At 36.9% G+C, this 26,812-nt stretch overlaps 1 protein-coding gene and 1 non-coding gene across 3 annotated transcripts; one reads left to right on the plus strand and one right to left on the minus strand.

The window, feature by feature from the left end:
- Positions 1 to 5,821: 5,821 nt before the first annotated feature.
- Positions 5,822 to 23,421, minus strand: Cyp2r1 (cytochrome P450 family 2 subfamily R member 1). 2 transcript variants are annotated; one of them, XM_076844227.2, is made up of 5 exons: positions 23,197 to 23,421; positions 13,105 to 13,246; positions 8,530 to 9,162; positions 7,350 to 7,679; positions 5,822 to 5,999 (listed from the first exon to the last, which is right to left on the minus strand). In XM_076844227.2, exons 1-5 carry the CDS (start codon positions 23,419 to 23,421, stop codon positions 5,824 to 5,826), a joined length of 1,506 nt encoding a protein of 501 aa, XP_076700342.1. In that variant the 3' UTR covers positions 5,822 to 5,823. The 2 variants fall into 2 exon arrangements, with proteins under 2 accessions (XP_076700342.1, XP_076700343.1); XM_076844228.1 differs by lacking the exons at positions 8,530 to 9,162; positions 23,197 to 23,421 and having other exon boundaries at positions 13,105 to 13,137.
- On the plus strand, positions 20,917 to 21,023 carry LOC143393332 (U6 spliceosomal RNA). The gene has a single exon (XR_013090618.2). It is a non-coding gene; the product is annotated as a U6 spliceosomal RNA (small nuclear RNA).
- Positions 23,422 to 26,812: the final 3,391 nt, after the last annotated feature.

Raw genomic sequence — 26,812 nt, forward strand, 5'->3', positions numbered from 1 at the left:
TATTGTTGTCTATATTCTTGATAGCTGCCATTCTGACTGGCCTGAGATGAAATCTTAAAGTAGTTTTGATTTGCATTTCTCTAATTACTAGAGATGTTGAGCATTTTTCAATGTATATCTCCTTCTGAGAAGTGTCTGTTCAGCTCCTTAGCCCATTTATTGATTGGGTTGTTTGTTTTTGGTGTTAAGTATTGAGTTAACAGAGAGGAGAGAGGCATGGGAAAGATGGAGTAACTTTGGGCAAAGGGCGGGGAGGGGAGGTAAGGTGCATGGGGGCAGGAAAGATGGTGGAATGAGATGGACATCATTACTCTAGGTACATGTATGACTGCATGTATGGTGTGATGCTACATTGACAACCTTAGAAATGTAAAGTTGGCTGCAATTGTGTACGATTAATCAAAATGCATTCTGCTGTCATATATACCGAATTAAAATAAATAAATTTTAAAAATTAAAAAATAACATGTTCAATAAAAATATCCCCAAAGGGGGAAAAAAGAAAAAGAATAAGGAAATGAAAGAAGGAAGAAAAAAGAAGGAGGAAGGAAAAAAGACAAACATGGAATAGAAGGGAGCTTAAATTTTGGGGTAGGAATGAACAAAACAAACTACAGCAAATGTATCACATAATAATGAAATATTAGAATCATTCCTTAAAGAGGAATATTTGCTATCATCAATTTTCATCAGCACTGTCCTAGAGATTTTTTAGTAGAGGAGTAGTAAAAAGAGCCCAAACAACTGGAAAGGAAACAATACTGTCATTTGTAGATGATATGATTGTCTAATAAGAAAATTCTAGTGAACTTCAAGGAAAATTACTAAAAATTTTAGAATTATTAGGAAGCTTAGCACTATTGTCATATATTCTCAGTATCCAAATTTCAACTATTATTTTTATGAAACAGCATCAAATTCAGCTATTAGCAATTTTAGTTTGGAAATGGTCCCTCAAGTTCAGGGTCCCAGAACTCACTTTATCTTGAAGAGATTCATACATAGTCCAAATTCCCTGTAGGGGGTTCTTTACTCTTTTAAGGAAAGTTTAAGAGGATTAATTTATCAGAAAAACAGTGAATTAATTTAATTTAAAAACACAATTAATTTAATCAGAAAAACAGTGAAGAGGGTATTTGGTTTCTAAAGTTTTGTCTAGGTCTCTGGTTTCCACATTACCAGCCTGAGTAAAGACACAAAAGATCCAAAAAGATAGGAACAGTCAATCCACCATTAAGGAGAAATTCAAGAAGAAAAAATATGATTCTGTAAGAGTCTGCAAACAACTCCCTCTGGCAAAATGCCAGGCGCCATCCCTTGCAATTAAGTTCAAATAACTGCTATCAGTAAAGGATAAATGAAGTGGAGCAGGTTTAATAAGACCTCTAAGAATAAAAGTTCTAGGAGCTGTTGTCAGGTTTAAAAAAAAAAAAAAAGACAAAGGAAGTCTTAAATTGCATTCTGCAAAATCTGCATCCACCCCATTCTGAAACAGCCAGGTGGTATGTTTTCAAAGAAATATTGGTAAATTAAAAGATTCAGAGACAGCGATAAGAACCAAATTGCATTCAAAACTTAGGATATTTAACTTGCAGAAGCAATATTCATATAGGAACCTGAAGGCAAAAATTAATGAAATGGAAATGGTGTGTAGCATAGAAATGTATCTTGTAAAAAAAAAAAAAAAAAAAAAAACAACAACAACAAAAACCCCTTATCTCTAGTTGTTCAAACTGCCAGTCCAACATTGATATGACTTCTATGTTTTTTTCAAGAAAAGCTGAAAACACTGTGCACACTGACTCTTGCCTGTACTGTCAGCTACTTGGGAGGCTGAGGCAGGAGGATCGCAAATTCAAGGCCAGCCTGGGCAATTCAGGAAGACCCTGCCTCAAAATAAAAAATAAAAAGGGATGCAGATGGGACTCAGCGGTGGAGTGCCCTTGGATTCAATACTCAGTACCAGAAAAACAAACAAGAACTGCTGAAAATTCACATTTTACAAAAATATCTCCTGGTTTTAAGTTACTTTTATACTTAAAACTTTTATTGATCATTACTATGTATAATACTTGTAACAGTTAAAAAACTATTGAGTATTCTTCAGTATAGAGGCTCATCTGCTTTAGAAGATAATTTATAAATGAAATATTTGCATATAAAAATGCGTGCAATGAGTAAATTTAACATTTGTGACGTATTCTCATATTAAAAAATATACACACCAAACCAAAATGTTATAGAGCAAATAGCACTGTAAAGCAAACACGCTGGCTCCCCTAGAAGCCCTCCTAGGGTCCCTCCCAATCCAAATTCCCTCCCTCCTGACTAACATAATGTCTTTTGTCTTCTTTAGGGAAGGTTACTAAGGCCACATAGAATATTCTAGGTTAATATTTTATATCAGTATCTTTATGATATCATGCCTTTGTTTTCCAACATACCATTGTCCTTAAGTGCAGTTAGCAATAGTCTCTTCTCTTTGATTGTTTTTTCCTATTTATTCTGCATGGCATTTCCTGGCATCTGACATCTCTGGCTTGATGTCTTTCATCAGATTTAGAAAATTCTCAACCCTCTGTCTCATTCTTTCTCTTTTCCTCTCTGGCTCTTCAAGAATGCAAATGTCAGATCTTGCATCCACTATGTCCTATATAATTTTGATAAATTATAATTTTCTTAGAAGATTATCCATTTTACTCAGGTCTTCAGACTTCTTTGCATTGACTAGTATCAATCAGTTTCTTATGAGTATTGAAATTGTTTTGTGATTATTACTCCCTGTCTTTTTGTATTTTGAGTAGTTCTGCTGTCACCCTCTTTTCCTTGATTAATCAGGCTAGCTAATGGTTTGTCTGACTCAAGAGTCAGCACACATTTTTTTTTTTTTTTTTTGTAAATGGGCAGATGGTAAATATTTTAAGCTTTGTAGACCAATTACATTATATAAGTACTTTAATAATGAGAGGAACATTTCTACAAAAATTTTGATGATATTCAAAATAAAATAACTAAGTATATTTTTTCCTAAACCTTTAACCTAAGTTTTAAGTATCTCTTTTACACAACATAATCAAGCACTGAATTTAGTTTGGATTCTAATATGAATAACCTTTTTAGGTGCAATAAGCTTATTTACATTTATTCATGTGACTATATAGATAGAACTTAATTCTTCATATTACTTGACCTTTTCTTTTAACTTGGCTTTTTCTTAAAAAAATCATTTTAATTCTCCTGATATTTAGGAAGTTTTTAGCTTTGCATCAGTGATAATCTTTATACTTATACATCTATGGATCCTGCCTTTTTTCCCCATGTCTGCCTTCTTATGAACAATAAAAAATCATTACTATGTAATTCCAAAAAATAGATATTTTTTATTATGGATCCCTGCATAATTCATATTTAACTTATATGTTTTCAAAAGTTCAATATTCTTACCACAGTTAATTGCCTCCATATGATCAATAGGTGACAGTAAATGAAAAACCTTATAAATTGTAAAGCAGGATTCAAATTATTTGGTGTAAAAAAAATAGGATGAAAATACTGCATTTGTCTCCCGAAAGAAGAGGAATCACTGCCCCTGTTTGAATATGTAATTAACTGAAATTGTGGCTCTTCTACCTTTTAACAGTTTACGAATCTATATTTTTTATGATTTTTTGCAAGGTTCACATTACCCTGATTAAGGAAAAATATAAACATTTCCTTAGGCATGTTAAAAAGAAAGAAAAATAGTATTCTAGAGTTTCAAATCATAGAAGCAATAGCGGCAGCATTCAAAAGTAAATATGACCTTCTCAATTTTTATTACAATCCACATCAGGTTACAAAGTTGCCTTGCTCAGTGTGACTGCCAGGCTGCCAGCATCCCTAAACAATAGAGTTCAACTTAGGTTTTTACAAGAAATATTATAGGAAGGAGAAGGTCCAAATATGAGAGCAGCTACTCCAAAGAAAGAATGAAGATGAAGTAGCTTCTTGAATAATACATCTGTAAGACTCAGAAAGGTGGGCTGGAAAGCAAGTGGTCAGAAAGCAGGTGAGGGAGACACTGTATTGTAATTAACCTTCTGACTTAGTACCCTTCTCTTCATGATTACCCTCGTTTTGTTTTTGTTTAGACAACCACACCATCCTCTGTAGCACATGCACTTTGGAGAAAGCCAAATTTATCACTAGTTCTGGTAATTAGGTACACATTCAGCCCACGTGAACTATAATCCCACTCACAAAACATGGTTTTAAGTTAATGCATGTGTATGTGACTCAGTAAAGACCTCTGAAGGACAAAGAATGGTTTGAGGTGAGTATCTGAAAAACTCCCTTGATCTCCCAGAACTCTCCATGTATTCCCATAAGCCAGACTTAAGATAAAGCTGATATCATAAGGAAGGCAAATGGAGGGATGGGAAGAAAAAGAATTTTTGGAGCATCTAGGCCACACCAACCCCAAACTCCACACATCATCTCCAAATTTCTTTTTATTAGTTAAGCAAATTCGCACGTGATTTCTTTCCCTTGCAATTAGAAACACATTAATATATCAAATACCCAGACTCCTGATTTATAACTAGAAAATTGAAAATACTTAATAGATAAGGCAAAACTAAGGTTAAATCCATATTCTTTATAAAATTTGTTCTAATTAGTTGTATGTGACAGTTGAATGCACTTTGATTCATTGTACACAAATGGAGTACAACTTTTCATTTCTCTGGTTGTACACAATCATACATGTACCTAGGGTAATGATGACCTACTCATTCTACCATCTTTCCTACCCCATGTCCTTCCCCTCCCCTTCCACCCCTCTGTCCAACTCAAAGTTCCTCCATCCTTTCCCTGCCTCACCCACATTGTGGTCACTGTTATGTGCACTTACTCTGTGGCAGCAACTGTTCATAAACCAACTTACAAAAGCAGAAACCCTTAATGTACAACTTTAGAAAAAAAAACGATAATATAAAAATAGCTATATGGCATGATTATTAATAACATCCCATTACTTTTAAGTGTCCTAATTTACACAATTACCCTGTCTCTAAAGCATGTTTCTGGATTTGAACATTACCCTCATTAGAAAAAGAACACTAGCTTATGGAAATGCCTCCAGACCTCTAAAAGACGGAATGATTTAGAAAGTGGTATCATGGAAAATATGCCTACAAAGAATCGATATCCATGTGTCTTTTTTATTCTAAATACATATTGCAATTCCAATTTATTGACTGCAGCTGTAAGGACAGATGTTCAGGGATCACGGAGACCTTCACAAATAGGAAGAATGAAATAGTTCTATGAAGACACAGCAAGAAGCAAGATTTGAAAAACTGGTAGACTGTACATTAAATCTATATTTCTTCAATCATCTGCTACCATATATAAATACCACTGTAGTCCAAATTCATTTATTTGCATTTTAATTCTACAGTCTTCTATTAAACTGGACTGGGACTTGGTCAAAAAGGAATTGGCATTTGGAATTGGCTCTCATGAGGTAAGAAACCATGTGGAGTCAAGAAAGGATGAGAGAAAACTTACACCAAATAAGTGGCTCTACTTAGGACATCCATGGCCCTCAGCATCTTATGAACCTTTGTGCTCCTCAATAGAGAATTCAACTTTAGAAGTCATAGAAGCTTTAAAAATATCATTGTTAATACTTGATTTTGCTCTAGTGCTGTTTTCAATGACACATCTGTGTTCATTTGATTTTATGATACTGTGACTTATCCAAACACCACGCTGATTAGATTAAATAAGGTTCAGGGGTAAGGAAACATACATCCTTATTCCCCCAAACATCTATAACTTTCAGCGTCTTTTGGCACAGATAAGGTAGGGCTGAGGCTGCAATGTCATGCCTAACCTAGGCTTCAGATCTGGAACCACTTCATATGGAAAATGCAAATGAAACCGCTGGAGCAGCGCTGTAAAAAACAAGAACATTTCCATTCGAGCCAGATGTTCTCCAAGACAATGTCTTCTCCCTAAACAGGAAAAGCAGATATAATATGTTTTTGTTTGTTTGGTTAGTTGGTTTTTGGGTGTGAATCTGTGGTACTGGGATTTAAATCAGGGGTACTCTACCACTGAGCTACATCCCCAGTCTATTTTTAAAAAATTTTTATTTTGAGACAGGGTCTCACCAAGTTTCTGAGGCTGGCCTCAAACTTGTGATCCTCATGCTTCAGCCTCCTGAGTTGCTGGGATTAAAGCATGTGCCACCATGCCTGACTGTTAAAAATTTACATTTACCAAAATTAATGTCTAATATTTGAATGACATTTAGCAAATCTGGAAATTAAAGAAAGTTAGAGGAAGTTATGCTTATTAAATGATTCTCTTAAATCCCAAAGAATAGAAATTAACAGTTCAGCACACAGAAACCATTCCTTTACCTCCTTTTGTTAAATCATGGACTTTTGGAAAACTTTAGTCTCATCTCCAACTTCTTTTGCACATTGCAACAGAGCCTAAGATATGCTACAAAAGATCTAATTTGAGATGAGACATTTTGTTCTATAGATCCAAGAGAAGTCCATTTTACTTCAACTAACTAAATGTGTACTTTTCTCAATAATGAGAAAAATTTCTAGTTTATCTTCCATGGGTCTGTGATCTGTGTCCTTTTTCACAGCAAAAGCAATATTTCCTAACCGGAGATGAAGTACAATAAACCGGAAGGCAAAAAGGGTTATATTATAGTTTTACTTCAAATTGTCAAGTTTCTAAAGCCACCTGTTACTGACTTCTAGCTCTACAAGTCAAAAAAAAAAAAAAAAAAAAAGCAAAACCAAAAGCATTCCAGGAGGATCCAGAGGTTCTTAATACTTTTAACTTTAGTTAATAAATCATAGCTTATTTTGAGTAGAAAAAGTATTAATACAGAATACATGTATGATGATGTGAGGAGAAAAAAAAGAAGTGTGTCACATTAGATTGGGTAGAGAGAAGTGATGGGAGGGGAGGGGAGGGAAAGGGGGATAGGAAGGGCAGCAGAATAAAATAGACACTATTATTGCTGTATGTACATATGTGACTGTATGACCAATGTGATTCTGCAACTTGTACACTCAGAAAAATTAGAAATTATACCCCATTTGATTCAAATGTATGATATGTCAATATCATTGAACTATCATGTGTAACTAATAAAAAAAGAAAAAGTATTAATACCTATAATCAAATAATTCTTTACTAAAAGAATCAATAATATGGTTTCAGAATTAGAATATTTAATTTTAGAGCAGGATGCTTCAGATTAAAATGTTACACATGATGAGTCATTGTTATATTTTATTCTAACATTCTCTTACTTAGGGAAAAATTTCTCTTACCTAAGGAGAAAGGAATCAAAGCTTCCTTTTTGATAAAATATCCACTGCTGTCCAGAAATCGCTCGGGATTGAACACTTCTGGCTCTTTCCAATATTTTTCATCAAAGTGTACAGAATAAAGATTTGTAATTACTGTTGTGCCTTTAGGAATGGAATAACCACGTACAACTGCATCTTCAGAGGTTGCGTGGAAAATCCCTAATGGAACTATATTACAGAGTCTTAAAACTTCATGCAAAACCGCTTCAGTATAAGGCATTTTGCACTTGTCATCCCAAGAAGGTTTTCTGTCAGGGCCCATAATTAAATCAATCTCTTTCCAAACTTGTCCTGTCAGAGAAACAGTGTTCAAGTTATTATACAATTCTTAGAATTATGTCTAAAATAATATCTCTTTAATCCAACAGGGCAGGTACACTCAGATTTTTCATTTCTCATTATTTGGGAGTTTGTTTGAAATACATGCCATATGTCTTATAACAGTAGCCAATGCTCTGGGTAACTTGTCATGAACGACATATTACAAGGATTAAGAACAAAAATTAAGCTGGGTGTAGTAGAATATCCATAATCTCAGCTACTCAGGAGGCCGAGGCACAAAGATTCCAAGTTTGAGGCCAGCCTGGAGAAATTACTGAGACCCTGTGCTCAGTGGTAAAGCACCTCCAGGTTCAATCCCCAGAAATGGGAGAGAAAATTAAAAAATCAAATAAACTTAGAATTGGGATAATATCACTTTCAGTAAGGAATTTTCCTGAGTAAAGCATAAAACTTGAATGAGAAAAACCAGAGTCCATTTCCCAACTGTGTCACTTCCAGACACTCAGCCCTCATCCTCATTCATAAAATAGACATAATAAGATCCATTTCAGAGTTGCTTTTTACTTTAAGTGTATTTTCTTAAGATGGACACAATACCTTTACTTTATTTATTTTTATGTGATGCTGAGAATTGAACCCAGTGCCTCACATGTGCCAGGCAAGAGTTCTACTACTGAGCCACAACCTCAGCCCTAGAGATGCTTTTTTTTTTTTTAATACTAGAATTGAAAACTCCTCATTACTATGAAATATTCTCATCTTGGCAAGCTTAGCAGAAATTCTTAAAAATGCTTTCTACATGGTTAAAGACCTTAAAACATATATGATCCCTACCTGAGATCATCAAAAGAATCCTCACCTTGAATGTTGGGATAAAGGGCCATAAGAAGAATTGCCCAGCGTAATACATTGGTTGTTGTTTCAGTTCCAGCAATGATGAGTTCACCCACTGAGAAAATTAGGTTTTCTTTGGAGAAAGTAGATAATGGGTCATTTTTACCTTGATCCATCTCATCTAAATAGGAATCAACAAAATGCTGAGGTGACTGAGGCTTTCTGTTGATGGAAGCTTTTTCAATAAGTCTGGAGAGAAAATCATAGACCACAGCTGCATTTCTAAATAGCTGTTGATGTTTTCCAAAGGGTAAGATGCCAATCCATGGAAAGGCATTATATAGGAAAACTGAGGCACTGGCAGCTAGCTCCACATTTTCACTGAATAACTCAATCATGTGCTGAAAATCAGTGTCTTCATAAGTGAATCGTTCTCCAAAAATGATCAGATTAGTTATGTTCGAAACAGCATTTGTTATTAACTGCTTAAAGTCAAAAGGTCGACCTTTATATGTCTCAATAACATCAATGAAAAATGTGGTTTCTTCTAAGATTTTAGATTCAAAAGACTTTTGGCCATATCCAAAATAGCGGAAGCTGTTAACAGCTAATCTTCTGTGATCAACCCATCCTCGGCCATATCTGGCATTGAGTAAGCCTGAAAAAAAAATTTTTAAATCTTGTATAATTCCTCCTTCTCTATAACAGGTAAAAATCCTATTGAATAAAAAGAAATTTTAAAAGTTGAAGAAAACAAATCTTAAAAACAGAGAGTTGTTTCCTGCAAATTATCTTTCTATATAACTGGTTGGTTGGGTCCTGTTCTGTTACTCATTAGTCATAGGATATTATATCAGATAAAACTTCTCATCAGACCCAGTGGTGAATGCCTGTAATCCCAGTGACTTGGGAAGCTGAGGCAGGAGGATCACAAGTTCAAGGCTAGCCTCAGCAACTTAGTGTGGCCCTAAGCAACTTAAAGAGACCCTGTATCAAAATAAAATATTTTAAAAAGGGCTGTGGATGTAGCTCAGTGGTAAAGCACCCCTGGGTTCAATCTACAGTACAGACAAATAAAAAACTTCTTTTTTCCTTACCTGGGTACTAGAAGAAAAGAGCTATAATTCTTTCTGTCAGTGTAATTTGACTTTGGTGAACAAGGTCCAGGTAACTTTTATCATTCAACTTTTACTGTAAGTCTAATATACAAAAGACAAATATTACATATTCTATGGGTAAAATTTTGTCTTGGATTAAAGAAACACCTAAAAATCATTCTTCTAGGATTAGAAATTTTCTGTTTAGGAGAATAAAATTTAGAGTACAAATTTCCTTCTTTACATTAAAGTAATATGGTACCCAAAAAGGTAAGAATGGCACAGTCAAGTGCAGTCTGCAGTTCTCAATGTAGTAGAAATTAATAATTAAAAAAAATTTAAAAAGGGCAAACATAAAGCTCAGACTTTTCTAATACTGTTATTGTTTGTCACAAAACTCTAAAATTTCCGCAACATATCTGTTGTTCTTATGTGAAAAGTATGAGAAATTTCCTTTTTAAGTGAACTATCAAAGGAAAAGCCCATATCTTCAGTGTATGTATTATGCAATATGTTCTTGATCGTGTCTATGATTCAGGAGGCTAAGGCAAGAGGATCACAAGCACAAGGTTTCCTCAGCAACTTTGTGAGAACCTGCCTCAAAATAAAAAATAACAAAAAAGTGACAAGGGATGTAACTTAGTGATAAGGCACCTTTGGGCTCAATCCCTAGCACAAAAAAAATAAAAATAAAAAACCAAGTACTTTACTTGCAATTCCATTATTTACTGGGACACAGGTGTTCCTATAATGAAAACTGTTGTGTTCTCTTGTATTCATGAGGTATAGACAAAATTTACATTTAAATAACTTTTTCACAACAATTTTTAAATTTGGAGCTTATTAAAAAGTTAATCAGCCAGGTACAGTATCAAATGACTATAAACCAAGAAACTCAGGAGGTTGAGGCAAGAGGATTGTAAGTTTGAGGTCTGCCTGGACAATTTAGCAAGATTCTGTCTCAAAATGAAAAATAAAAAGGGCTGGGGAAGTGGCTCAGTGGTTAAGTGCCCTTCAGTTCAATCTTCAGTAGCAAATAAATATATAAATAATAAAAAATAAATAGGGCTGGGGATGTAGCTTGGTGGTAAAGCACTCCTGGGTACAATCCCTGGTACCGTCAAAAGTTTTTTTCTTTTAATTATGCATGTATATGTGTATGGATACACTCAAAACACACACACACACACACAGTCCCTAGCACAAAAAAATAAAAATAAAAAACCAAGTATTTTACACACACACACACACACACACACACACACATATTTGGATACCAGGGATTAAATCCAGGGGTACTCAACCAGGAACTACACCCCCAGCCTTATTTATTTATTTTTTATCTTGAGACAGGATCTTACTAAATTGCTTAGGGCCTCACTAAATTTCTGACGCTGGCTTTGAACTTTCAATTCTCCTGTCTCAGCCTCCCAAGTTGCTGGGATTACAGGCATGTGCCACTACTCCCAGCTCTTTTAACTATACTTAAGGGGAGAGAGGAGCACTGTTCATAATAACCCTATGCTGGCCAAGCTGTGTGCCTGGGTCCAGTGCTAAGCCCACCCAAGGGGCAACTTTTTCCCATTCACACAATGGGTTAATAGTGGCCATGAATTTCCAATTCCAAAGTCAGTGCATATGTACCTTAAAAGGACATATATCATTATCTACTTATTTTTTCTCTTACAGTTTATGAAAATATTAATTTTAACACTCATTTTATCTTCATGCTAAAAACAGCTTAAACTATGAATTATAACTTTGAAAAATATGTACTTTGTTTTAAATATTACTCCGATCACATCATCTTTCATTTTCATAATTTCTTTAAAGGTTTTTTATTATTATATTGTGGTTTATTCTTTGGCCTCATTGTTATTTGTAAGAATACTTAAGAGGTTAAAGATTTGCTTTTTATTTATTTATTGCTTTCAAGTATCATACTCTGGCTTGAGAATTTGGTCTTTAAAATGTGTGTTTTCTTTGCATTAGTTGCTTTATTTTGTGATTTAGTATAAAATTTTAAGTTATTTTTTTCTTTTCAATGCCTCTTAGGCTATCTAAAGCAAGGTACTGTTAAATTTTCTTTTGAAAGTAAGTGGGGGCTGGGGATATAGCTTGGTGGTAGAGCACTTGCTTGGCATATGCGAAGACCTGAGTTTCATCCCCAGTTATCTCTCTCTCACACATACACATACAAAGAATAAGAAGGTGTGAAGCTTTTTTGGTAGGGTTTAGGTAGGAGGTATCCCCCAAAAGCTTATGTGTGAAATAATGCAAGAAGGTTCAGAGGTTAAATGATTAGATGATGAGAGTTGTAACCCAATCATTGAATTAACTCCTCATAGGAATTAATTGGGTGATAAATGAAGGCAATAGGGTGTGGCTGGTGGAGACAGGTCTCTGGGGGTGTGCCCTTGGGTTTAAATTTTGCTCCTGGTGATCAGAGATATCTCTCTCTTCTTCCTGATTGCCCTGTCCCAAGCTACATTCCTCTGCCATGCATTCCTGACATGATGTTCTGCCTCACCTCGGGTCCAGAGAATGGAGTTGGTCATTTATGAACTGAAACCTCTGAAACATGAATCTCAAATAAACTTTTCCTCCTCTAACTTGTTCTTGTTGGGTCTTTTGGTTATGGCAACGAAAAAGCTGACTATAACACCATTCTTATAAAAATTCGTATACAACTAAAACCACTGAATCTTATTTCAACATTCTATATTTTAGGCTTTTTTCTTACTGATTTTTGTCAACTTTCAGCTTTTTTCTCTTGTTGAATATAAAATCATACAACATTGTTCAACCTTAAACTATGCAAACCACTCCTTTATTTAAACCCCACAATGCTCCATTTACACAACATAATGAGTAGTAGTTAAGAAAGGCTCCTAGGCATGGTGGCACAAGCCTGGAATCCCAGCAGCTTTGAAGGCCGAGATGGGAGGATCCTGAGTTTAAAGCCAGCCTCAGCAAAAGCAAGGCACTAAGCAACTCAGTGAGAGCCTGTATCTAAATAAAATACAAAATGGGCTGAGGATGTGGCTCAGTGGTTGAGTGCCCCTGAGTTCAATCCCTGGTACAACATATCCCCCCAAAGAAAGGCTGATTCAAGTTTTGTAAGCTTATTTTTAAAAAGGTAGTAAAAATGTCACCAAGTATTCAAGTCTGGCATCAAAGGACACTTCTGATTCAAGTGTACTCCTAACCTGTTTCATAAAACCTGAAGATGTTATTAAGTGTGCTAATTCTTTAAAATACTATTTATAATACTTAATAGACCTAGACTACAATAAAATTATCATTTAGTAGTCTAAAATATTAGGTAATACAACCTGAAAGGTGTTCAAAAACTAAGTTCTGTAAGTAAGTCTATAGATGCCTTCCTGTTACCAATACAAGGATCCCAACTGTATGCTGTAACTGTAATTAAAATTACTTAAAATAAGGAATGTGATTTAAAATAGTTTAGTAGATCACTAAATAGTTGAAAATAAACATACCTCCCATTTTTGTCATCTTCATGAATAAAGGAAGACATGGTCTGTCTGCAAAAATTTCACTCTGATGAACAAGGCATTCCTTTACTACATCATAGCCATTTAGAACCACTGCTGATATGCCTCCAAGATCTAAACTGAAAATCTGTGAGAAGAAAAACATGTAAACAGCAGAATGTATAGAGAAATATAACCATGGAAATCCATGTGTGCTAAGCCCAGCTCTCCTGGTATTTGTTACTTCCCTAAAAATCTAAGCACTTTTTACTCAACTGACAATGTTTAGACAATGTGATTCATTATACCATTCGGTGTCTAGGAACCATAATCTCATACCAGTATAATGGAAAGAGTACTGAATTCAGGAGGCCTAGGTTCTAGTTTAAGGTTTGCCATTAAATATATATTAGACCCTATGCAGAACACTTTAATTTTGTGGGCTTCAGTGTGATCACAGAAAATGTATTTGATTTAGATGTTCTTTTAGGATTCATGCCACCTCAAAACATTCAATATTTAGGAATCTCTTTTCACTTCCAATATAAATAAAGAAGCAGCACCATCTTCCCCTTTATTCCTTTAGCCACAGGTAAGGGAAGGGGTTGCCAATGATCTGAAAGACAACTTTGAAATATAAACATATCCTAGTAGGCTTATTTGAATTCAGCTCTTTGAATTTTATGAAGTTAACCAAGAAGGCCCTAAAGGAATCAGACCTTGGAAGAGAGACCTTCACCACGGAAGAAGTGGCTGTGTTTCAGATAAAAGGAAAGCAAATAAGAATACCCATCCTATATCTTGCTGGAGTTGTCTATAGTATGTCTCACCTCAGGCTCACTTCCAATGTCACAACCCTGCAGTCTACTGTAACTACCCCTGTTGGGTGCAGAGCAGGCTGAACTGTGTTGTCTGCAGGGCAGGCTGAACAGATGTTGGCTGCAAGATAGCCCACGCACTCAAACCCCCCTCTATCTGGTCCTTTATCACCTGTTTGTGTCAAGTCCCACTCAAGGCTGAGCACTCAACCCCCCTTGGGCCAACAAGGCAGCTTGCAGACCCAGAGGCCCCATTAGATTTGGGCTATAAAAACTCCCTCCTGCCAGGCCCCCCTCTCTTGCCCTCTCTCTCCTGCTCTCTCTCTCTCTCTCTTGCTCCCTCTCTCTTGCTATCTCTCTTGCTTTCTCTGTCTCTTCTGCATGCGCTTCCTCTCTCTCTCACTCTCTCTCTCTTTCCTTCTTTCTTTTCTCTCTGTTGCACTGCTGCAATAAAGATCTTTTGGTTGCTCCGAGTGTTGTGGTCACTTTCCTTTCAACCCCAATTTAAGGGCCTACTCTAGTGAGAAATGATGCTGCCTTGTCAGTGGGATCTGAAAACACCCTGAGAGGCTCATCCTCTTAGGTGTTCCCTGAGAACTTCTTGCAGACAAAATACTTAAGACAAACTTTATCTCTGTGTGATAAGCAGAGCAGATTTAACCATGGTACACACGACTTCAGGAGAAAATGTTAGGTTTAACAGAAAACAAAAGTTCTGTAGTAGCGGTTACATCAGTAAAAGTGATGAAGATGACCAAACTGAAACAGAATCAACCCCAGCCAAGCAATACGGCCAGTAGAGTCTTTGGCAGGAGGGTAGACCTTGGAACTGAGCAATAGGGATATTTAACCTTGGGGAAAAAGCATGTACTGCCTGCCATAAGTAGTGTTATTAATAAAGAAAAGTGAATTGGAATTATTCACAAAGTGAACAGCTACCAGCTAAACAAAGAGGGAACACCAGTTCCCAAAACAGTAATATAGTGCTGTTAAAGAAAAGCCTTTTCCCAGAAATATAATTTTAACAAAAATAAGTAAAACAATAAGTCCTGGTGCAGGAAAAAGGAAAAGAAAAAAAACAAACACTAATTGATGATTTCATAAGGATGAGCTGAGAGACCCTAACACCGAAAGTTATACTGGTATGAAGGCAAAACAGAGAGGAGATAATATTTCTTTTTTTATTATTATTAGTTGCTCATGACAATACAATGATCTTGACATATCATACATTTGATTCAAATGGGGTATGAATTTTCATTTTTCCATGTGTACAGATTGCAGGTTCACATTGGTTATACAGCCACGTATATACATACAACAATACTAGTGTCTATTGTATTCTGCTGCCCTTCCTATCTCTCCTCCCCTCCCCTCCCCTCCCATCACCTCTCTAACCAATCTACGGTGACACATTTCTCTCTCTTTTTTTTCTTCCCCCTACACCATCATATATGTATTTTTTTATAACTATGAGGGTCTCCTTCCATCTTCCATGCAATTCCCCTTCTCCCTCCCATTCCCTCCCACCTCTCTTCCCTGTTTAGTGGTAATCTTCTTCTCATGCTTTTCATCCCTACTCTATTTTGAGTCACCCCCTTATATCAGAGAAGACATTCGGCATTTGTTTTTTAGGGATTGGCTAACTTCACTTAGAATAATCTGCTCTAATGCCATCCATTTCCCTTCAAATGCCATGATCTTGTTATTTTTTAGTGCTGAGTAATATTCCATTGTGTATAAATGCCACATTTTTTTTTATCCATTCATCTATTGAAGGGCATCTAGGTTGGTTCCACAGTCTAGCTATTGTGAATTGTGCTGCTAAGAACATTGATGTAGCTGTATCCCGGTAGAATGTTCTTTTTAGGTCTTTTGGGTATAGTCTGAGAAGGGGAATAGCTGGGTCAAATGGTGGTTCCATCCCCAGCTTTCCAAGGAATCTCCATACTGCTTTCCAAATTGGCTGCACCAATTTGCAGTCCCATCAGCAGTGTATGAGTGTACCTTTTCCCCCACATCCTTGCCAACACTTGTTGTTTTTATGCATAATAGCTGCCATTCTGACTGGAGTGAGATGATATCTTAGAGTGGTTTTGATTTGCATTTCTCTAATTGCTAGAGATGACCAACATTTTTTCATATATTTGTTGATTGATTGTATATCCTCTTCTGAGAAGTGTCTGTTCAGGTCCTTATTTGGTTATTTGTTGTTTTGGTGAGGATATATGCAATGAAGAGTAGACATTGTTTGCCAATTGCTTTAAATAGCCACACTGGCCAGAGCAATTAGACAGACAAAAGAAATTAAAGGCATAAAGATAGGAAAAGAAGAACTTAAATTAGCACTATTTGCAGATGACATGATCCTATACCTAGAAGACCCAAAAGGTTCTACCAAGAAACTTCTAGATCTAGTAAATGAATTCATCAAAGTGGCAGGATATAAAATTAACACGCATAAATCAAAGGCATTCCTGTATATCAGTGACAAATCCTCTGAAATGGAAATGAGGACAACCACCCCATTCACAATATCCTCAAAAAAAATTGGGAATCAACCTAACAAAAGAGGTGAAAGACCTATACAACAAAAACTACAGAACCCTAAAGAGAGAAACAGAAGAAGACCTTAGAAGATGGAAAGATATACCTTGCTCATGGCTAGGCAGAATTAATATCATTAAAATGGCCATATTACCAAAAGTACTCAACACCAATCAAAACCCCAACAGCATTCCTCACAGAAATAGAAAAAGCAATCATGAAATTTATCTGGAAAAATAAAAGACCCAGAATAGCTAAAGCAATTCTAATCAGGATGAGTGAAACAGGTGGTGTAGCAATACCAGATTTTAAACTATACTATAGAGCAATAGTAACAAAAACAGCACGGTACTGGTACCAAAACAGGCAGGTAGACCAATGGTACAGAATAGAGGACACAGAACCAATACACAAAATTACAACTACTTTATATTAGACAAAGGTGCTAAAAGCATGCAATGGAGAAAGGATAGTATCTTCAACAAATGGTGCTGGGAGAACTGGAAATCCATATGCAACAAAATGAAATTGAATCCCTTTCTCTCACCATGCACAAAAGTTAACTTAAAATGGATCAAGGAGCTAGGAATCAAACCAAGGAGGCTAGGAATCAAACCAGAGACTCTGTGTCTAATAGAAGAAAAAGTTGGCCCTAATCTCCATCTTGTGGGGTCGGGCTCCAAATTCCTTAATAGGACACCTATAGCACAAGAGTTAAAATCAAGAATCAACAAATGGGACGTATTCAAACTAAAAAGTTTTTTTCTCAGCAAGAGAAATAATAAGTGAGGTAAATAGGGAGCCTACATCCTGGGAACAAATTTTTACCCCTCACATTTCAGATAGAGCTCTAATCTCTAGAGTATACAAAGAACTCAAAAAGTTAAACAACAAAAAAACAAATAACCCAGTCAACAAATGGGCCAAGGACCTGAACAGATACTTCTCAGAGGAGGATATACAATCAATCAACAAGTACATGAAAAAATGCTCACCATCTCTAGCCATCAGAGAAATGCAAATTGCTAAGATACCATCTCACTCCAATAAGAATGGCAGCCATTATGAAGTCAAACAATAACAAGTGCTGGCGAGGATGTACATTGCTGGTAGGAGATAATATTTCAAGGTAAAGCTTTAGGCTGTGACACTAGGGATTATAAAAATCAAAGAGGACCCACAGCTTGAGAAACTTGTTATACAATCCACCTTTACTCAAAAATTTGAGATAGTCTTCTATTTCAGGGTAGAACTGGAGGAATTTTTACTTCAACTTGTATATATTCTAGTATACACTATTTTCAAGGACTTTTGGTAAAGGTTTAAAATCAATTTGGAGAAACATACTCTTAAGCTCCTTTGATCTATGGAACAGTCCAAAATTAAGAATATGCATTCCTTGATTTAGCAGATAGTTTTTAGTTCCTAGTGTGGTCTAATTAAGGCGCTGACAGAGATGTAAACAGGAATACATGAAGTATTTTCCTTGTCTTCTAGAAGTCATTCTGTGATCTTCAAGTCACTTCCTCTTGCTTCAGACCAGTTCTACCCAGAATTTTTCACTCTCAGTTAATGACCACTTTATGTTTCCTTCAAATATTCAGGTTCAAAACCCTGCAATTACCAGTGTTGACACATTTTCTCCCAAACCCCATTTCCAATTACTCAGAAATCATGTTACTCCTACTTTCAGAATATAAACAGAATCTGGTAACTTCTTATCACCTCTGCTATAGTTTGAGTTTCTTTAAATGTCCCCCAAGGGCCTCTGAATTAAAGGTTTTGTCCTCCTTTGTGTTACAGGGAGGTGGTAGAAACTTTAAGGGGTAGGACCTCATGGGAGACTTTGGGTCATGGGGATGTGCCCTTAAAGGGGATACTGAAACCTGGGTCTATCCTCTTCCTCTCTAATTTTTGCTTCCTGGCTGCCATGAGGTGAGCAGCTTTCCCTGCCATGTGCTCCTGCTGTGATGTACTGCCTCATCATAGGTCCAAAAACAATAGGGTAAATTGGCCATGGACTGAAACTTCCCAAACTATAAGCCAAAGTAAATCTTTCCTCTTTTAAAAGTGATTATGTCAGGTATTATGTGACAGTGTAATCTATTCTAACACTCTAGTCCAAGCCTCCTTCATTTCCCCCTTATGCTATCAAAGCAGTCTCCTTTCTGGCCCCTTTAATTTCAGTCATGTCTCTTTATACATAATTCTCAACATGACATGTTTCAGCTTTGTGGTCTTTGTATTTGTTATTCTCTTGGTCCAGAATGTTCATCCCCTAGATATTTTTATAGCTTGCTCTTTTATTTCCTTTAAAGTCTTTGTTCAGATGCTATCTTTGCAGTGAGGCCTGCTCTGACTAGCCAATTTAAAATCTGATCCTTTAGCATTTTCCAGTTCCTAATTTACCTTGATTTATACCCTAAACTCTTTAAACATATTTTGTAAATTACTTATTGTGCTATGTTGTCTGTCTTCCCCCCACTAGAATATAAGGTACATAAGAGCAGGGATCTCTGTTTTGTTCACTGCTATATATTCAGTGCCTAGGATAGTAAATAACATATGATGGCAATTGGTAAATTTAAGTTTCATTAATGAATTGTGTTAGAGACATGTATTAAAGCATATCATTACAACATCATAGGCTAAGTGTTAATAACAAAAATATGCACCAAGTACCGTTGATGTAAACTTTGTAAACATACAAAGTGAATGCCACACTTCCCCCCCGCCCCCCAATACTGGGATTAAACCCAGGGCCCAGGACACTCTATTACTGAGCTATTGCAATATTCCAAGGCCCTTTTTGTTTTATTTTTTGAGATAGGGTCTTGCTAAGTTGCCCAGGCTAGACTTGAACTTGCAATCCTCCTCAGGCCACAGTCTCCAAACTGCTGGGATTACAGGTGTGTGTCACAGTGTGTGACACACTCTTCAACTTAGCTTCATTTTGTCTTCTCATCAGGAATGCTTGGTGCTGAGGATGGAACCCGGGCCGCACACATGCCAGGCGAGCGGGCTACCGCTTGAGCCACATCCCCAGCCCCAAGTCTTTAGGGACCTTCCTCCACAGTGCATTTTTTTCAGGTGTTCTCTCTTTTTGTCTCTGCTTTGAATGACTATGACACATGATTGGAAGCTCCCATGGCCCTTATTCAATACTACCTTGAACCAGAAACATTCATATTCTTATTTTCTGCCTGCTTAATTATGAACTCCTTTGAAGCAGTGATTTCATAATTTTTTATCTTTGAATCCTCCACAGAATCTGATTCAGTGCCTTGCATAAAGTTAATGTTTGCTGTAAAAATAAATTAGTAAGTTATCAATTCCACTTATTTTATTGTCCTTAAGTGCATTAGCCTGAAAAGAATCTGACAAAGCCACCTGCTTACCAAAATCTAGATTATGACTAAAGTAACTGTAAAAGTTTAAACATTCACAGTGATCATCTAAAGAAATGGTATTTTTTGTATAGTTGATTTCAATTTAAGATTTTCTTTAAAATGAATGTGCAAGTCTTGAGACTAGCTATATTCCTTTCAAGAATTATAAACAAGAATTAAATTCCGTCTGCACAAAAGTAGGTATTACATTAAGCAACTGTCATAAGTAATTTTAAAGCCCACATTTTTTTTCGGTAAGCACACATCTCAAATTAAAAAGAGACAGTGGAAAAATAAGATTGTATTTCCAAATAAGTCCTACAAACTACTTTCCACAAATCTTCCTGAAGTACAAGAGATAATAGTTGCCTTCAACCTCCAAAAAGAGTATTTAAACAACTTATATTAACTGTAATACTTTGTGAGAATTAAGAAATATCCCCCAAGATAAAAGGAGATTATTGGGAGCATTCCACAACTAAAACAAAGATCAAATGCTGCTATAGTTTAAAGAGTTAATGTTTGGTGGCTATTTAAGGCAATCGGCAAACAATGTCTACTCTTCATTGCATATATCCTCATTTTTGTTCCTTTCTGTTTTTCTTCTACCCCTTTTGCCATTATTAGCACAGTTTAGGCCTATTTGATTTGTGATAAGAGTATTATTTCTACAGAATCTTAATTTCAAACAGTGGTACCAGGAATAGAACTAGTTACTTATGCCAAATTCTTACCCATTGAATTAGATCTGTCTAAACCTGGGATGACAGGTTTAGACAGATCTAAGATGTTTATAATTCATCTCATAACCTATTATAGCAGGAGCCAACTCACCCTGTTCCAAAGGAATATTTATATTAAATACAAAGTTCCTTTCAGTTCAAATATTTGTACATGAAAAACTTAATTCTCTATTCTGTAAGAAACCATTTCTACAACTCCTTTAAAAATATTTTTAAATTTGCAGGCCTAATAAATCTGTTCTTTGTATACTAACTAGTGTTATGGTTTATATGTGATGCATCCCCCAAAAGCTCATGTGTGAGACAATGTAAAAAAATTCAGTGCTTGCTTCAACAGCACATATACTAAAATTGTAGCAATACAGAGAAGATTAGCATGGCCCCTGCACAAGGATGACATGCAAATTAGTGAAGCGTTCCATATTTTTTGAAAGGAGGCGAAGGCAGGGGATGTGGGATAAGAAACATAGCAGAATGAAACAGACATTATCATTTTATGTATGTATGTGACTGTATGACCAATGTGATTCTACAATATGTATATTCAGAAAAATGAGAAATTATATCCCATCTATGTATGATATATCAAAGTATATAAGTGCACTCTACTGTCATGTATAATTAATTTAAATAAATTAAAAATTTTTAAAAAAGAGAAAGTTTAGAGGTGAAAAGATTTGGTTATGTGAATCTTAAACTAATCAACGGGTGGTAACTATAGGCAGGTAGGGTGTGCCTAGAGGAGGTGGGTATGCCTTTGGGTATGTATTTTGTCCCTGGTCTACAGTTTGTCTGCTTCCTGGTGCCAATTTCTGAGTTGCTTTCCTCCATCACACCCACCATGATGTTTTGCCTCATCTCTGTGGAGCAATGGAGCTGGCTATGGACTGAGATCTCTGAAACACTGTTCCCCAAATAAACTTTTCCTCCTCTAAAATTGTTCTTGTCAGGTCTTTTGGCCACAACAATGAAAAATCTGACTAAACCATCAAGATCATATATGAGAACCAACAACATTTGAGCAACACTTTATTGTTTTGGGCTATCATTATTCTAATTACCCAGATCAGAAAAATTTAGGCTTCAGTGAAGTAAAGGTGAAGTTTCAACTGGGAAAAGAAGACTCAATGGCAAGTCTTATATTTTCACATCTTATGATATCTCCAGAGATACTATGTTTTGTACAAAGATCCCAAAGAGATCAAACATATTAAATTGAAATCATCATTTTGAACAACCAATTAAAAAAAAAGAAAAAAAAATTTTGAACAACCAATTAAAAAAAAAAGGAAAAAAAAAATAAATAAATAAATAAATAAAAAGAAATCATGACAATAAACTCAAGTCCTGAAGAACCAGAAGGTGGAAAACAGAATCTAAGATTTACATGTATTGTCTATACCTAAGTCCAGTTTCCCACAGTGAGCTGCAGAAACCTAGAATAATTCTTCTAAAGATTACTTTAAGCACAAACCTGCAACACAATTAAGTAGATGCATGCAATTAGGTAAGGACTTAAGGATTATTCTGAAATATAATTGCCAAACAGCCCCCTGTTTTTTTCCTTCATAGTATTTAGTTTGTAGTGGATAATTAGATCAAGTTTCTCCCTGCTACTAGACTGTATAACTCCTCAAAACAAGTCCGGGTCTTCCTTCTTCATCTTTTTATTCCCAGCACCAAGCAAGATCACAGCCTGTGGTTACACAGAAATGAACGTAAGTAATTAAAAACAAAACAAAACAACAACAACAACAAAAAAAACAGGTGAGTTTTGACCAGGGGTCTGGAAACTTGTGCTTCCTTTGGAAGGACAATCTTCCAAATACAAACATGAGTTCTAGCATTTTCTCTTTCCAGTCACTTAGCATTCCAGTGTCATAATTCTCTTGTGAATAATGGGGGAAGCCAGAAGTACCTGACTGGATAGGAAGTTTTAAATGAGAACGAATTGACAGTGACACTGGCACATAAGTACATGCTGAGAGAATGTTCCTGGCCAGTCTGACTCCTGCTATGCTGCTGTAGGGCTCTTCACCAGATTTTGGTCAATAATTCATTCATACTTTTCAAAACCATGTACCAGAGCTCACTTCTAAGTTAGGGTCCTTCAACTAAGGTTTTTTTTTTTTTTTTTTTCATCCGCAGAGCAAACGCTTTGACCAGTCATTTGTCAATTACAAATATCGAAGAACCGTCTACTAACCACTAATTCTGTCCTAGAACTCAAGAAGCCTGTTGAACAGGCCAAGGGTTGAAATCTAAAGCACGCACGCAGGGCAGGCGGAGCAGCTCCCACGGTCCGGCGCTGGGCTGAGTGCACGCGCCTGCCCCAGGGGGCGCGACGGCTCCGCCCACAGAGCCCAGGGCGCAGGCGCGGGAGTACCGGCGCGAGAGCCCAGGGAGACCGGGAAAGTTGCGCTCTAATTGCCCCTGGGATGCGGTGCTGCGTCGAAGGCGCTTCCTTTCCCGGCCTGCGGACCGAGTTACCCTCAAAAGACAGCCAGCACAGCAAGAAAGGTCTCCCCAGGGGAGGCCGGCCCGCGCCGGCCTGAACACAGGAAAGCTGCCCTCCCTGCCCGCGGCCCGTCGGGGCTGTACCTCGCCGTACACCTGGCTCTGCTTTCTCATGTAGACGTGGGGAAGCTCAGCGGAGGCGGCCAGGGAGCAGATGTTGCCGATAAACGGCAGTCCCCGTGGTCCCGGGGGAAAACCCGCTGGCCGCCTCTGCTTCAGCAGTTGACGGATCCCCAACGCGAAGAGCAGCAGGAAGAGTGCACTGCCGACGGCCGCGGCGCACGCCACAGCCCCTGGGGGTTCCCACATTGGTCCTGCCAAGCCTGCGAAGCCCGCCACCGCCCAGAGAGCAAGGCGCCTCTTCCAGCCTCGCCTCACTCCCATTGGCCCGGTACCCCGAGGTCCCGCCCTAGCTCCGTGGCCATTGGCTCGCTGAATGCAGGGCGCTTGGGCTACTGGAGACAGTACCTCTGTTCCTGGCCCAGCTCAGAGTCCGCATTGCGACCCTTTGGATCTGGCTTGGCACTAGGTGAGCACCAACGTAGCGGGCTCGATGCCCGGGTTTCTAGGAAATAAACACCAGGACATTGAATACTGGTTAGGGCAGTTTCATTCAGGGCTAGCCGGATCCTGTCTCCTGGGAGACCAGCTTTTCTTATGGTGTCTTTTTAGGTACCAAGGCTGTGTATTCAAGACTAGGAAGAGTGGAGCGTTATTATGTATGCACTCTTTAGTTCAACATGAAAATATTCAGATTTTCTGTAGAATTCACCCATCAGTATAAAAATAAAATAGTTTTAAGCTTTTCTCCTACTTTACTCATCAGGTTTTTCCTGTTATGAAGCGTTTTTGTGTATGATCCTTTAAGAATTGTGATGAGTAAGCCCTGTTTATGTGATTAACTCTGGTTTACCTCTGGTTTTCCCAAGTTAGTTTCTTATTGGTAATCAGAGGTCTCTCTTGTCTGCAATTACTCAGGGATTGTTCTTACTACTCAAGTTTTTTATTTCTACTACTTAGAATTAAGCAACTGATTTCATATTGTTATTTCAGTTTCTATTCCTGTTTTTAATAGGGCAATTCCTTGCAACACAGGACTTGCTGGACTTAAGACTCTTCTAACAGCTGCCCCCTAGTTATGATTTAAATTTGGGTAAGGGTTTTATGTCCTCATTATCTTAAGTTGCATTCATAAACAAATATTTATTGAATGACTACTTTGTGCTGGTGTCCTAAGCAATGGAGACACAAAGGTGAATAGGAACAACAAAATTCCCAAAGGGTATTTCCATAGGATCAATTCCTACAGAATAGGCACCTACTGCCTATTACAAATGCTTGATAGTCTCTTTAAAGATTCCCAGCAAACATCTTGGAAATCAGCTTAAGGATATGTTAGAGGCACAAAGATTTATTTATGATAGCAAGAAGTCCCCACAGCTGGGGAGACTGATGCTGGAGGATCACAAGTTCAAAGTCAGCCTCAGCAAATTAGTGAGGCTCTATCTCAGAAAAAGAAGAAGAAAGAAAAATCAAGAAATACACATTCAAGGGAGAATGCAAGTCACCTTGATAGATGCTTTGGGGGTCTTGGGTTCTTTTAAAGGAAATTTGATGAAGGTTGGGTGTGGGAAGGTAAGTGGAGATGACATCAGTCTGGTGATCACAAAACAGTTTAGGGTGGCCATGTGGTTCTCAAGATCCTTATGTTGATATGATTTCCATTATCTAATCAGTAAGTAGGTAACATTTGGAAAGTACCCTAGATTATAGGCTTCATAATATGTATCTTCTTTGCTTAATCTACTTATTATGTAGGCTAATTACATTATTCAAAGTAATTTTCATAAGTGGGTGGATTTCTGGTAACTTTAAGATTTACAGATTTCCTATAAATTTGGGTGGACAGTCCTGGTAGAAGAACTAATTGGCTTAGAATGAGGTTTTTAGATTCAAGTTGTATATTTAAAATTTTTTTCCTGTTTTATCCTTTCTACCTTTTATATTTCTTCTAGGCTACCTCATGAGGATGGGTTAATTTTCCTAGTAGGGAGCTTTTAATAAGAGCAAATTCAGCTTTCTCTTGTTTCCTCCCTTGCCATGTGACCTTTTCTGCAAACAACTGCTTTCCTTCTTCCAAAGAGCTAGCATATGGCCCTTACTAGAAGCCAAGCAGGTGCTGGTGCCATGCTCTTGGACTTCCAGAAATGTGAGATAAATAAGGTTCTTTTCTGCATAAATTACTAAGCTTGTTAGAGCAACAGAAGTGGACTAGGATACAAACTGTCTCTCCAGGGCACATCCTGTAAGGCAGCAGTTATGTGAGAATAACAGATTTTGAATGTTGAAATTCTCTATGGTTGTTCCTTGGTGTTCCCCCAATGACAAATGATGCATCCAGCACAGGTTTATATTCTTGGCACATTCCATTATCCTTACCCAATTCCAGAAGGTTAAACTGAACTGTACTGGAACCTAAAGTGAAAGAAAAAATTGATGATACTGATTCTCATTAAGAATTTGACATCTTTTTTTATCTCAAATACTTGCCTTAATTTTGATTTTAAAGTTTTGCATTTAAAATGTTGCCAATAATATGAATTTATACCTAGAAGACCCAAAAAATTCCACCAGAAAACTTCTAGTAGTAAATGAATTCAGCAAAGTAGCAAGATATAAAATTAATACCCATAAATCAAAGGCATTTCTGTATATCAGTGACAAATCCTCTGGAAGAAAAATGAAGAAAACTACCCCATTTACAATAGCCTCAAAAAAAGTACTTTGGAATCAACAAAACAGGTGAAAGTCTTCTGCAATGAAAACTATGGAATGCTAAAGAAATTAAAGAAGACCTTAGAAGATATAAAGATCTACCTTGTAGATAGGCAGAATTAATATTGTCAAAATGACCATACTACCAAAAGCACTATACAGACTTAATGCAATTCTGATCAAAATCCCAATGGCATTCCTCAAAGAAATAGAAAAAGCAGTCATGAAATTCATCTGGAAAAATAAGAGACTCAGAATAGCTAAAGTAATCCTTAGCAGGAATACTGAAGCAGGTGGCATCACTATACCAGACCTGAAACTATACTATAGAGCAATGGTAACAAATACAGCATGGTATTGGCACCAAAATAGACAGGTATACCAGTGGTACAGAATAGAGGACACAGAGACTAACCCACATAATTACAGTTATCTTATATTAGACAAAGGTGCCAAAAGCATACATTGGAGAAAAGATAGCATCTTCAACAAATGGTGCTAGGGAAACTGGAAATCCATATGCAACAAAATGAAATTGAACCTTTATCTCTCATCATGCACAAAACTCAACTCAAAGTGGATCAAGGACCTAGGAATTAAACCAGAGACACTGCATCTAATAGAAGAAAAAGGCCCAAATCTCCATCATGTCAGATTAGGCCCCAACTTCCTTCATAAGACTCCTATAGTGCAAGAACTAAAATCAATAATCTATAAATAGGATGGATTCAAACTAAAAATCTTTTTAGCAAAAGAGAGCCTACATTTTGTAGAGAGCCTACATTTTGGGAGCAAATTTCTACCACACACACACATCAGATACAGCAATAATCTCTAGAATATATAAATAACTAAAAAAATTTAACCCCCAAAAAGCAAATTACCCAATCAATAAATGGGCCAAGGAACTGAACAGACACTTCTC

The sequence above is a fragment of the Callospermophilus lateralis genome, chromosome 2 (genome assembly GCF_048772815.1).
Source record: "Callospermophilus lateralis isolate mCalLat2 chromosome 2, mCalLat2.hap1, whole genome shotgun sequence".
NCBI classification, from domain to species: Eukaryota; Metazoa; Chordata; class Mammalia; order Rodentia; family Sciuridae; genus Callospermophilus; species Callospermophilus lateralis.